This window comes from Nyctibius grandis, chromosome 5 (assembly GCF_013368605.1).
Source record: "Nyctibius grandis isolate bNycGra1 chromosome 5, bNycGra1.pri, whole genome shotgun sequence".
Classification (NCBI taxonomy): domain Eukaryota; kingdom Metazoa; phylum Chordata; class Aves; order Nyctibiiformes; family Nyctibiidae; genus Nyctibius; species Nyctibius grandis.
In genome coordinates, this window is record NC_090662.1 from 12,005,582 (window position 1) to 12,019,250 (window position 13,669).

Consider the following 13,669-nt stretch of genomic DNA (forward strand, 5'->3'; position numbering starts at 1 on the left):
TGTTTTAAGTTTGCATTTCTTTCCTTTTGTATTGCAGCTGGCCCCAGCTGTGTCTTGGGAGATGACCTCATACTACAGCATAGAGACTGGACTCATAGCAAGCATGGGTGGGGTGTGCTGGAGTCTCGCAAGGCCTCAGGGGCTTTCCAACTAACAGAGAGATGCCACAGGAACAAAAGCATTGCCACATTTGGGCAGCTGGGGTGGGCAGTAACGAAAACTGAAGGGTCACAAAAACTGCAATAACATGTGTAGGTTATTTGGCAGCGACCAGGTGGGGATGACACGGTCTCGGACCACTCAGTAATGAAGTAGGCAAAGGTGAATGGGAGCAGACATGTGAGGACTTGTGATCTCCTGGATTATGTTTGAAGGGAGATTTCAGCCAGTTTGCTTTCAGCCATGTTCACAGTGCTGGTGGCAACAGGGTTTCCTAAGAGCCCAGTTCTCTTCCTTCCCTCTCACCTTGGGCATTGCTTCTCTCTCGCCAACATGGTGTGCAACCCACAGCACTGTGCCTGATTTGGAGGGGCTGCCGGTGCTAGGTTCAAGTGTCTGCTTATTCTTGAGCTGAAGTGATAGTATAGGCACATTATTAAAAATAAATAGTCTTGGATAGGAACCTCTTCAGCCATCTTTTTAACTTAAATAGAAAATGCATCAGGGCATTGGACACTGATACCTGCATCTTTCTTTCTTTTTTTTTGTTTTTGCTTTCTTTTCTTACTTTTTCTTTCCAAAATTACTATTAAATTACTTACACCATCATGCTGTGCCAAAAAGCAGCAACCAGATAATGAGAAGGTTTCAAATCATAAATGTCAAAAAAGACACCTCTTTTTCATAACCGTGGTCATTTTCACACTTTTGTTTTACCACAGGGAAAGGAAGAACATAGATGTATACCAGTGGTACCTTTCACCGATGTTTGTAATGTTGCAGTGCAACAGATGCACAGACTTCATTGCTGGCATACTTACAAATGTCTGATTGTAAAATAGTAATATGTTGCAGCTGGTATAAAATTGTAGTTTTCAAAGTGGAAAATTGAGTAAACCGATGTCAGCTCAGCCAGGTGCATTAACGATTAAACCTATGGGGAACTGTGAGACTGTGTCTATCACGTCATTTTTCAACCAAAAGAAAATGAATGGTAAAGCTTGTCCTAATGTGTTAAGTTATTTAAAAATAAACATTTACCTCCATGTTAATTTTTTCACAATCCTTAGAATCACGTGTAAGTTTAGCATGAGGTGCCTATACAATGAGGACTACCTGGCTGTGCCTGTAGATATGACTTAAATTTAAATACATTTAGCCAGTGGTACTGTGACCTGAAAGGACAGGCACTGGCTGGTTTTGTTGTTAAAGTGGTACTTACAAAGTCTTTGTATAACTGAGGGTTTTTGTTTTCACAGTTTAACTGCAAAATGATCCATAAAGGAGATAACATCTTTTATCAAATTTAAATCACATGGAAGAAGGTTTGCATAGGTCTGGCCAATAAATTTAAAAGGGAAAATGATAGGGCATGTTTGTCTGGTTTTAGTTAAATTTGCATTTCTTTAATGTTAAATAAAAAAGATATAGGTGATTTTTTCCATAATATGTTTGGAAACTGTTTAAGAAAAGGAGTTGCAGCTCGACTCATGCTTTTAGCATAATAATAAATAGAATTCCAACAGATTTGTACTTTATTTTACATTGTATTTCTCAAGAAAAGGGCATGCTTATTGACGCTTCAGAGTTAATAATTTATTTTTCCTCCAATATCTCTTTGTAGAGATATATTGATAAAGGAAACAGAACATATACATGGACTGCTGTGAATGGCACTGATTACAGGTACTCATTTCTGTTCTCTGACTTCTTTTGTGCAGTTAAATGTCCTTTTTTTTTTAATTTTTCTTAATATTTCTAGTGTCACATTTTCTATACTACCTAAGCCAGGACCAGATCATCTTGTCTCCAGGCCCGTATGATTTGCTGGGTCCCTTTACAGTTTTACAGCTCAGAATTGTTGCTCTGTGTAAGGACCAGAACCTCAGTCTTTCATCCAGCTGTTGAGATTTATCACTAGGGTATTTCAGTATGCAGGAAAAAAATCTTTTTACGATTGATGATATTACCTTTCCTTCTACGTGTGTCACACCACACTTTGATTCTTAATTGCACACTTTCTCTTAGATTCTTCCTCTTATTTCATCTTTTCTTTGCATTGTCTCCGCGTTCTTGTTTTAATATGCATATTAAAAAGGAAGATGCTATATTTTTGTCTAAATAAAAAATATGACATGTTTTGTGCAGATCTTTTTCAGTCACAGTTATTGCTTATATCATGACTTTGCTAACCTTCGTGTCAGATCTTAGGGGCAGGAGTCATGCTACTGATTATCTCTGAAATTATCTATTTTTGACAAGTTTTAACTAATTAGCACTGATACTGCTTTGCATATAAAAATCATACGGTGAATGGCAGCAAGGACAAATGAAGTAATGGGTAAAATCACATCCCCCTTTGAACGCAACGTTAACATGTATATTATTTCAAACTCATTTAAGCACACAGCTCTGTAACATTAGAAGGAATGTAGAAATTTGACATTATCCAAAACAAATTAAGGTTTACCAAGTCTCAGAAAAGTTAAACTACTCTAGTTCAAAAGGAAATGGTACAAATATTAAGTCAAATTTTTACCAAAGCAGTGTGCAAACGTTAATTTGTTTGCAAACCCAAACAGATCAGTTTTAACAAGAGAATGTAAATGTAGGACTTCATATTTTATTCAGCATCCCATTTTTCTGTTGAACTGCCTCTATCTTTATACTCTATAAGAAAATAAAGTTTTTTATCAGACTATGCCATCTAGCAATCAGTAAGGAAATACATTTGATTTATATGACTTCTTAATTCTTACTGAGCTCCCTGGCATGAGATACAGCAATAAATCACATTGCAGCACATTGCAGCAAACCTATTAAACATAAAATTATAGATTTTAATTAGCAATTTCTGCTAGCAGTAACTCTTAATGGCAGGTAAACTGCTACTGATTTCCCTAGAGGAGAACTGGTAGAAGGCTATCACTAAATATTCAGCAATCTCACTTACATTCTATTTAAATGGCAAATGTATCATTAAAGGTCATCTCATTTATGGCTCAATTGTACAACTTTTTCAATGTTAATTTCTATGGCTATCCATTAGAAACCATTGCAGTTCTACAGTCATGAAATCCAAGTGCAAATATTAAGGATGTGATGTGGAAGATGATGATACCTTTTAATGATTACTCGTGCCTCCTGTCCTTTACATATCTTTTTAGAACTGAACTCTTCTATGCGTGTATTGAATTTAGTTGCAAAAAGAAGCCATATATTCTTTGAACAAAAATAAGTAAAATCTAAAAGAAAATACATTGCAAATGCTTTGCAAATCTTAAAATGTTATTATGCAATGATGTTCAAAGGTTTTTAGTGGTGACTGCATGATTCAAGAAAATGTTTTGCATCTTGAACGCAATATGAATTCAAATATTGACAGATACATTTCCTAATGAATACTGGTAGTTGTTTGATTAGTAAAAGAAGAGTCTGTCATTATATGATGATGCAAATCAGTGCAATACCACATGCTTTTTTTTACGGTCACTGATCACTTTGACATGTGTTACATTGGGATGCTAAATGTATTAGAGGAAGATAGAAAAAATAATGTATTTTACTATTTGCAATTATTTGGAAATTCCTTGCTTATCTGTTAAAAAGTGAATTTATGCTTAAATGTGTAAATAAGAATGAAAATAAACACAGGGAACTTCAAGACCAGCATGAACCTACTTGTGTCTGCTACAAAGTGTGAGGCTGGTATGTCACTATATGACTGTTTCATCTCATGATGATCCAACTTCCAAACTTGTCAATTGCCTTCAAAACACATAGAAGCTGAAACTGGAAAACCACTGCAAATAACTTAATTGCTTTATTTGTCCCATTTCTATTGCAGTTTGGCGTTGGTATTACCATCATACAGCTTTTATTATATTAAAGCCAAAATAGAAGAACCAATAACTCAAGCCAGATGTAAGTACTATGAAGGCTCCCTGGTTTTGTCTCGTGTTGCCAAGTCTCAGATTCACTTAAAAAAGCAATGTTTAAAATTCATAAATTTTGTGGAATTCACTGATGTTATCATGGTGTACCCAAAATCTGCAGCAATGATTCTAACCCATTGTAACATCCAAGGTACAGGAAATATTCTATAAAGATAGAATATATGCAGGTCCCCCAGTTCCACTGACAACCCCTTCCCCCTTGCTCTGTACCTATAGAATCATTGCTTTGTGTATCCTCTGTTGCTGTCATTTTAAGGGTCTGGATACTAATTTTTTCATTCTATTAGCTAAATGTCATGAAATAGATGTTTTTACAGTAGTTACAGTATTATATTTAGCAAATTACATCTACTGCCTGTAGAAATAGATTAATATGAAAGCGCTGTTTGGTTTGGCTTGCTGATAGGTTTTTATTTTGCACTTTACAAATAGTTTTAGTGGATGTTTTTAATGTATTTTTGGATTAGACTAATTTCAAGCCATTTACAGATTCTAGAGAGATAATTGGAAATGATACTTGTGAGTATTCAAAAGCTTTTTTTTTATTAAGTGTAGCTTAACTGTAATCTAGATAGTAGACAAAATAGAACCTGTCGCATCCTTTTAACTTTATCCAAGTGTTACAATAAACTTGAACAAATATGCAGTTAAATAGAAACTTAGAGAAGCACTATGAATCTCTGACAGGCACAGATACTGTTAGTTTAGAGAAAACCTGATTAGCACTAAATTACTGTCCTCTACTATCACCTCCTGCATATGAAGTAGAATATGGCAGATTTTTAATAAGCAGTGTTTTATTTTGTAAATTTGTCAAATAGTAAGTAGTTTAAAATTAAAGTTTTAGAGAGTGAATATGGTTCTCTTAATGGATTAGATCATCTGGTTTTGCACTTATATCAATATAACCTGCAAAACAGACCCTTGAAATAGCCACAGTATATAGAAGGTACTTGAGAAATAATTGAGAAGGACATATTCTTCAGTCTTCAAAGATATTTGTCTTTCTTCCAGACTACAGCTGTATGTAAATTGAACCTTTGATCTATCTATGCACAATATTTTTATTCAAGGAGCTGTTTGAATAAAATATTGGTTTGTGACCCCTTTTGCTTTACCCTGTTTTTTTCTGTTTCCCTGCTTTCTCTTTCTGATGGATAGTGGCAATCAAAAAGGGCAAGTATATTCTTGTTGCTCAATTTCCTTCTGTTTACTGCAGTTGATATTTTTCACTTATATTTCTATTCCTACTGGATATTCTCCTCTGTATTCCTCATCTCAGGATTTTTCCCATGTTCATTGAGTACCATAGCAATAGAAAATAAATTAAAAAAAAGATGTGAATTCTTTTTCTGTTGTCATGCACATTTCAATATGTTGCTAATCTCTAATCCTTATTTGTCTGGCCCTGTTAGTGTTCAGTGCTTTTAATAATGCTTGTTCAGTGTTCACCAGCTTTTAAAGCCATTACTTTCAGTAGCATTTAAAGCGGTGCTTACATGGATGAGTTTTTAAACTTTATTGTACAAAATACTAGAAGCATTTTCCTTCGTGTTCTAACAACTCAGTGCCCCAAGTATATCTTTGTATCGGATTGTAATTCTAAGGAAAACATCTGATGTTTTCATGTTGTCATGCTAATGAAATGTCTTCTCTAAGGAAGTTGTTAGATACATTATTATTGCCGAGTGTATGTTGTATATAAAAATCAAGTAATTTCTTCCTATACTATGAAATACTGAGAAGTACGCAGCATATTAGTAGGAAAGTGCCTCAAAATAAACATTTCTTTCTAAATTCATGGATGCACACAAAGGCTAGTCAAATATTTTGGGAAGAAAAATAATAGCAAAAAGCCCAGTTTACTTACTTGGTGTTTACTCTTCATCTTTGTAGATTCAGAAACATTGAAGCTTGATCATTTTGATGAAGCTGGCTATACGTTTATAGCACCAAGGTAATTTCCCAGTAATAAGTATTATTTCAGCAGTAAATAGGCATTTGATCAGAATAATGACATTCACAAAATACAGACTTGACCAATAAAGTTTCATTTTGGTAAAAAACGTTAAGTAAAAGAGCAGTTATTAAATTCATGTTTTACAAGATCAATCTTTTCTTCTTCCTAGAGTGTAAATAATGGATTCAGGCTCTCATTCCTTTTTATATTAATCAGAGCCATCTGTAAAATCTGACATCTTATCCTTTATTGATGTTTTTAATGGAAATCTTACACGTCTGTTCATTTCTTGGGTTTCTAACTTTTAAGATTTTACAACTTTATACCTTAGCTTCTCATTTGTAGAATAGGTACCATAATACTTACCTCAAGATGTTTTCCAACTTCAAGATAAAGTGTTTCAAAGCTCACTATCACTTAAGGATGAACTAATTTTTAATTCATTGAACATAACAAAAATGATTGTAATTGAAAATTGATCAAGTACATTAGCTCCCTGTTTTTATTTGAAATTGTGTAGCCCTTGCTGCTCTTACAAATGTATGTTTGCAAGGAAAACATGGTATGATAAATAATTCTTAAAAATTAAGTTCCTTTAAAAGATAGTTATGATAAATGAAGAAAATGCTGTACCATCAAGATCAGTTAAGAATTGTTGCATTTCTTATTTATCTTATAAATTTCTGTATCCTTTTAAATTTAGACTGGTTTAAATTGATTTCTATGTAAAACATACAAATGTTTTTTTTTTCTCTTCAAATGTATTCTCAGCTTAACTGTTTAATTTAACTTTTCTGAAGAACTGAAGTTACTGATAATCAATTGTACCAATTCGCAGCTTCCAGCAAGTCCCTAGTTGTTAGTCTGATCTGCATGAACAAAGCCTCTTTGATATGGAGCTCGGTTTAAATGTGAATGTTGGTATAGTAAGGCAAATTCTGTCTGTAGTCTTGCAGGATCACGGTAAAGTAAGTAAAGGGTAATAAGATAGATTATTCTTATGAAATACTTGAACAGACTTCTTTTGTTTGTAAAATTAATTTAACATAAAAAGAGATTTAAAAAGAGAACTCCCTTCTTTACTGCTGAATATTGTCTAATTTTAAAGTTGTTTAGTGCCAGTTACCATCTAATATTTGCCTTCAAAATGGCCAGTGACTTTTATTGAGCTTGCTTGTATTCAGTGAATTGTCCAATGATATATTGCTTTATTTTATTAGATTATGTAAAGGACAGTAGTTTACCGTTTATCCATTTTGCATATGTCAAAACAAAGAGTGTTTATATGCTTATGTACTGTGTACCCTATTAGAATCACCTTTAAGACTTCTCAGAGGATAGGACCTCATCCAGTAAATCTGGCCTTAGTGGCTATGTTTCAAACAGCAGTCCATGTACTTTCCAGTACAGTTTAATCCAGGAGCAGTTTAAATTCACTGGGCATTTTGTTTTTTACTTTACAGGGTCTAGGATCTCCTAATGTCATGGCCAACACTAGTTCTGAGTGCTTTTTCTGGGAAACTATGCTCTATCTCATACATGGAATTTTCTTATAATTCAGATTTATGCAGGCACTTGAACCCTTTATTTCCTGTAGATGCCTGGAATATTCAATATGGTCAACATCCAGTATTGACCATGGTAGTCAATTGGTAGTAGTGCCAGCCACCTCATTGTACTTGCACAGTCCTACTTGGACTTTAAAATTGCTGAGCCATATTTATCTGCTTCAGTAGCAAAGGAAACAAATCTGAGAAGACTGATGTTTCGTTGTTTTTCAGAGAATACTGTAACGAAGTAAAAAAATCAGAAAACAACACTGAATTTCTATTAAATTTCAATGAATTTATTGACAGAAATACTCCAAGCAGTCCATCTTGTAAGTATTCTTCTCAAATCACTGAAATTTTTCCTTAGGAAAATACTTACACATAAATGCAAATTAATTAAAATGGCAGCTTTCATGCCCAAATCATTTGGTTTTGGTTTTTATCTTCACTGATTTTTTCTAGTAGAAACACACCTAGTGTTGGACTTTGCAACCCAAGTTAGACATTGTGAAATTAGTTTGCAGTTTTCTGAGTTCATTTAAGAACGTTTGCAGGGCATTATGCATCCAATGTTTTCCATGTTTCCCTTCAGTGTTACGTTCTAGCAGACAACAACTACCCATTTGTTTTAATACAGTCCAAATATTTTGAAATTATAGTTTTTTTCTAAAGCATATGAGCCAAAGTATCTCAAATAGACTTCAAAATCTTTTAATGAAATCTTCAGTCTGATTTCTTGTCAGCTTATATAACTAAAATAAGTAAAGAAAAGGAGCTGAGAACCAATATAACCACTAACCAGAATAAAAGATAAGGAAGTTCTGTTGCTTGTTCACAAATTGGTTAAAGAGCTCTCACTTGGGCTTGAGTTGTTTTAAGACCACAGATCCTTGTAACTGCTGCAGTGGTGAGCACTGGGCTTTGGGAAGATACTCACATACTTAAACTATTTAGAATAAATGAGGAAATACGCTTTTGAATGCACCATCAGTAGTGCATTAAAGTCTTGTTCTCATGAAATATTCAATGTTTGGATTTATTTGTTTATGCATGCAAGTCTGTTTAGCATTATTAATAATTTATAAACACTTAGAATAAACATTTTCTTTGTCTTGCATTCCCTGAGTATTTTTAACCTGTTGCTGTCAGGGATTGCTGATCAGTTCAATAGGAATCTCTCTGCTAGACCATAAAACTGAAGGAAAGTCCACTTAGATATGAGATCTTGTCACAAAAGGCTGTTTTACTGTGCATGTGTGGGTATTTGTTGTTGTTCTTAATAGTGTGATCTTATTCATTGACACATTGCTGACTGACTGAAATTTTACTGGAGTCCCTTGACTCAATCTTGGAAATGAAAGCATTCACCTCAATTGATTAAACCAGTTAATAAATGCAAATTCTAGTTTAATATTCACTAGTTACATAAGCTAGTATTGAGGACATATTTAGTAATATTGTAGTATACACTAGAGTGTATAGGTAAGTAATTGTGCCAAAAAGTTATCAAATTATTGCTATATTTCATTTTGGAATCCACAACAAAATTAATTTTTTCTTTCTTTTTTCTAATAATTAAGTTACTTCAAAAATAGTGTCCTGAAAAAGTAAACAGTGTTGACTAAAGGCAGTGGCTGTGGATGTTATCTGAGCTAAAAATGCTTTTCAAAAAGGAATAACTAGTAAAATCCCCAAATTGAAATAATCTATATACTGTAAGTTTAATGCCTGTTATATTTTTACTCACCCCATCCAACTTTAACCTGTTGGCAGTTAGCCAGGAAGACAGACAACTACCTCTGTCATTACTAAGGGGACAGTAAGAGCAGCTACTGGGCAGTAAGACCCTACTTGTCTTTGACGACTGCTTTATGTAAGCCAGTCTCACTTTGTGAAGATGCATGCAGTTACAACGGGATCCTAAACAAAAAAATGCATCCAGTAAAATATTAGGAGTCTTTATTAGCAGAGATAAATATAATTCTGACATATTTTGATATTTATATTCAGGCAGAATTTCAATTTAATTTCTAGGAAAATGTGGATGAAGCAAGACCCTCCAAATTTCATCCTTATGTTAATTAGTGGGGTTTTGTCATTACTTCCAGCTGAAGAAATATTTTTAAAACAGTACCCTAACTTATATTATGTACTATACTATGACATTATGCATGTGACTAGGGAAGGTGATTCTGTGGCATTCGATGCAGTTTAACAGGTTTACCTAGATAAGCCATGTAAATACATCTAATGGGAATTAAATTGATGTATTAAGATGATATGAGACAGTGCTTCTTGCTGGTAAGTCAAAGCTGCTGGCTCTGTGCATAGCATGCTCACACATTCAGGATTTTATGAAAAAGCCTTTTTGCTAAAGCTTACAAAACTTTTCAATACCCAAATACATGCCCCTATTGGTCTGTTTTGTGAAAATATATTGAATTAGGGCTTTTTTTTTAAAAAAAGGTCAATAACACTTTTCTGGAATCTGAGACTTAGGGTGAAGCACAGAGCACGTCATGGCTCTCTATGAGGCAAAACTGAAGAAAAGTTGGTGGGTTTTTTTTCTTATTTTTTTCGCCAGAAGGCATTTTCAGTCTCCTCAGCAAGGCTGGGCGGCTGGGGTTTGGCAGAATTCAGAGCTGCAGGTTCCAGTCACGGAACAACTGATTTACCAACACTGATTTACTGTGTGACATTGAAGACCAAGAACCAGATTTTCCCTTTACATTATTCAGCTTCAATTTAGCCCTGTTTTATTTTCCATAGTTGTAAAATCTGTATTAAAGTGTGTGCATACTTCTGTTGATCATTCCTAGAACTTTCTCTTGCAAAGTGTTACTGAAAAAGGTGCTTGAGAAGCACTGACTTCAAACCATCTTTTCAAAGATATTAAAAAATGACATATCCATCTAAGTTACTAATTCAAAATTAGTTTATTTCCCTCTACCCATTTTCAGATGGCAAACAGGTTTTTTTGAGAGAACGGGACTTCGCTGATTTATTTATATTGTAGTTGAATTATCTCAATTTTTGTAGCGTGTAAGAGTAAGTATAACTAAGAATTAAGTGTTGTTTCATTGCATCACCTGAGATTAAAAGTGTTTGAATGAAAACGTGCTTTAAAACCAGGTTAATTTCCAAATTTAACACAGGGGCTTTGCAAAGCTGGGACCTGTACCCTTATCACCTTGCTTATTCTTATGACACAAAGATAGTTTTTTAGGATACAAAGAAGGAAAAGTTTAAGTGAAGTCGACAGTGTCAGAGAAATCTATTTAACAGTAAGTACTTGATGTAATTTGAAGTTAGACAGTATGTCTAATAGAAATAGCCTAATTTTTTGTGGCTGTAGCATCTTGACAACTCAGTGTTTCATTTTAGCCGTTTGGTGAAACTCCATGTCATATAGTTTCAGATGAGTGTCTTAACTCTTTTGATAGGTAATACTGATATGGTCATTAGAGTTTTGCTGGATGCAGGATTTACAAATGAACTTGCCCAAAAATATTGGAGTAAACTATCTCTGTAAGTATTCTTTTTATTGACTGCGATTTTTTTTGATGCATTTTGATGCAAAGTTTGATGATAAAATAATATTCGTGTGTGTGTGCGTATACAGATATACAGTTAATATTTACACAGGACAGTTATTTAATTCGTAGTTATGCACTTAAATGACAACCTTGGCATAGGAACTTGTGAGAATTTCAGTCAATTTTCATTTTAAATCTTATTTTTGTTTACAGTGATGGTGTTGTTGCACAATTTGTTGTTACGGATGGTGGAATTACTAGAGTGTTCCCAAAAAGGTAACAGTTATTATAAAATAGTATAATATGATAATTTTGAAACCTGAAAGGATGGAATGATAAATAATGGATTTATTGAATGAAAAACAATTTCTCCTACAGTTAAATCTGTACTGATAACTATGAAATGAATGGAATGTCTTGGTTTTCTTTGATTTTACCTGTGTCACTGCTTGAAACTGATCTGTAACATTATTTCCATAGCAAGTCCTTATAATCCAAGTTTCAATCAGTGCAGAGTAGCAGTAAAAGCAGTGCCCTGTAGTAGTCGTGGGGCCATGCTAATCCCTAATTACTCCTAAGCACTCCTTTGTTTGGCAGGCTGTCAGGCTGCAAATACTGTAAAGCAGTAGGTGATTTTTCTTTTGGTCCAGGAACTTCAAGAGAAAAAAATGCATCATTACCAAAGGGCAAAAAGGGAACATGAAAGTGGTCATATAATCAACTAAACACCCCCATGAGTGACTGGGAATAGTGAGGGCACCAGTACAGATATACTGGTAAATGGCAAATTTATGTATTTTCTTAGGTTATTCTGTGTTTCCCCAAAATGGGAGAATGCCAATGAATTTTACTCCCCAAATCAGTTTCTTTTTTATTTTGGTGTTATTAGTGATATAAAATCTTTTGGGATGATTTCTCAACAGATAGCATGTGTTATAAAGGGTTTTTTTATATTTTGTTGTACGTATTTGTCTCAATATATCTAAAAATGATGAGATATGTTCCATGTTGTTCCAAGAATGCTATTTTTTTCCAAAGTTTTTTTTTAATAATTACACCTGGCAGTTAACCAGTGGAAGCTAACAAATTCTGAGGACTATGTGAATGAATCTCACATTATTTCCAACTGTGAAACACTAAAAAAAAAAACTTCTGCAGCACAGCTTTAATGAGACTCTAACTATCTTTTTTTTGATCACTATTTTTTTGTGATTAGGGCAGGAGAAGATTGGTTGGAAAATGCTGAAACTTATGAAGTCAGCTTCTATAAACGGAGTTTAGATAATGACAACTATATTTTCACAGCTCCGTACTACAACAGTAAGTCGTCGCTGATTTGAAATGTCAGAGCTAACTGGTCCAATATAAGTGTACTTGTAGAAGTTTCCCATACCAGTTGAGGACACTGACAAAGAATAGAAGTGGGACACTTCATAAGGAAAAAAATCTTGGGATGTCACCCATTACTAAGGAAAAGATGGCTATGAGGGCACTGAACAAAGGATATCATAATTTATCATTGACTCCGGTGGCCCTTTATGCTCAGAATTAACAAAGCTGAAAACATGCAGAGTACTGGTGTTCATTTATTATACTGAAACACTGTTTTACAGAGATGCTTTGGCAAAATTATTTTAAAAGGAAGTGAAAGAAAATTGCACTCAGGGACAATAACACTACCTAAAAAAAAGCCTTATTTGAGCTGAGTTCTGTATACTTCCTCAGCACCAAACCTAACTTGAGGGAGCAAGTATAAAGGTCTAGAATCCACAACTCTGCTGCACTGCTGCTTAATCTAAACTTTGCTTTTGAATTCTATTTAAAATTTCTGTTATTCACCAAAACCAGTTTGTCTGAAATACTGTGATATTTAAAACCTATACATGCACAATAGTAAGTGGGTTACTGATCGTTACTGATGTGAGCAGCATTAACCTTGCCAAGCGTCTAAAAGCAGATGCTACTGCAAATGACATACTCCTCTCTTAAACATATGGGATCTTTTATTGCTGTTATTTCATACCTATTTATTGCATCTTTTCTCAATTAAATATTAACAAGGTAATTAACTAAATTCCCTGAAGCCTTTGTTGTTCCTCAAAGAGCTCCAGGGAATGTACTTTTAACTTGGTTTTTCGTACTAAGCAGTGTTGAAAACAGGCTGAAGTCCATCAGAGGAGTAATTGTTGGTTAGTGAGTGGTGTCAGTATACCCCACATTGAAAAATACACAGATGACAGCAGGATAAAATCTTTGGCTCTGATCCTGGTTTTAACAGAGCTTCTCACATGTGTAAAGCTTCTCATGGCTCTGTTTTCAGAAAAAAAAAGGCTACAGTAACTTTATGAAGCAGTGAAACCATATACAAAAAGTGAATGAAGGAGAGTAAACAAAAGTATTCCTTAGTCATCCAGATGTTGGTTATCTGAGTTATGACAGGTAATAAATGCATAGTACAGCTGGGCCAGTGCTTTTGAAAAAGGATTTTTTGAATCATTCTGGGTATTT

The 13,669-nt window shown here is 34.1% G+C and overlaps 1 protein-coding gene across 4 annotated transcripts in view; it reads left to right on the plus strand.

Moving 5' to 3' along the window:
- Positions 1-13,669, plus strand: part of CACNA2D1 (calcium voltage-gated channel auxiliary subunit alpha2delta 1) — a 453,094-nt gene that overhangs the window by 411,916 nt on the left and 27,509 nt on the right. For all 4 annotated transcript variants that reach the window (XM_068400329.1, XM_068400331.1, XM_068400330.1 and 1 more), the window contains exons 22-28: positions 1,784-1,845; positions 4,007-4,083; positions 6,012-6,072; positions 7,857-7,954; positions 11,069-11,153; positions 11,375-11,437; positions 12,378-12,481. In XM_068400329.1, the coding sequence (XP_068256430.1) occupies positions 1,784-1,845; positions 4,007-4,083; positions 6,012-6,072; positions 7,857-7,954; positions 11,069-11,153; positions 11,375-11,437; positions 12,378-12,481 (550 nt within the window). The remainder of the gene's footprint in view (positions 1-1,783; positions 1,846-4,006; positions 4,084-6,011; positions 6,073-7,856; positions 7,955-11,068; positions 11,154-11,374; positions 11,438-12,377; positions 12,482-13,669) is intronic.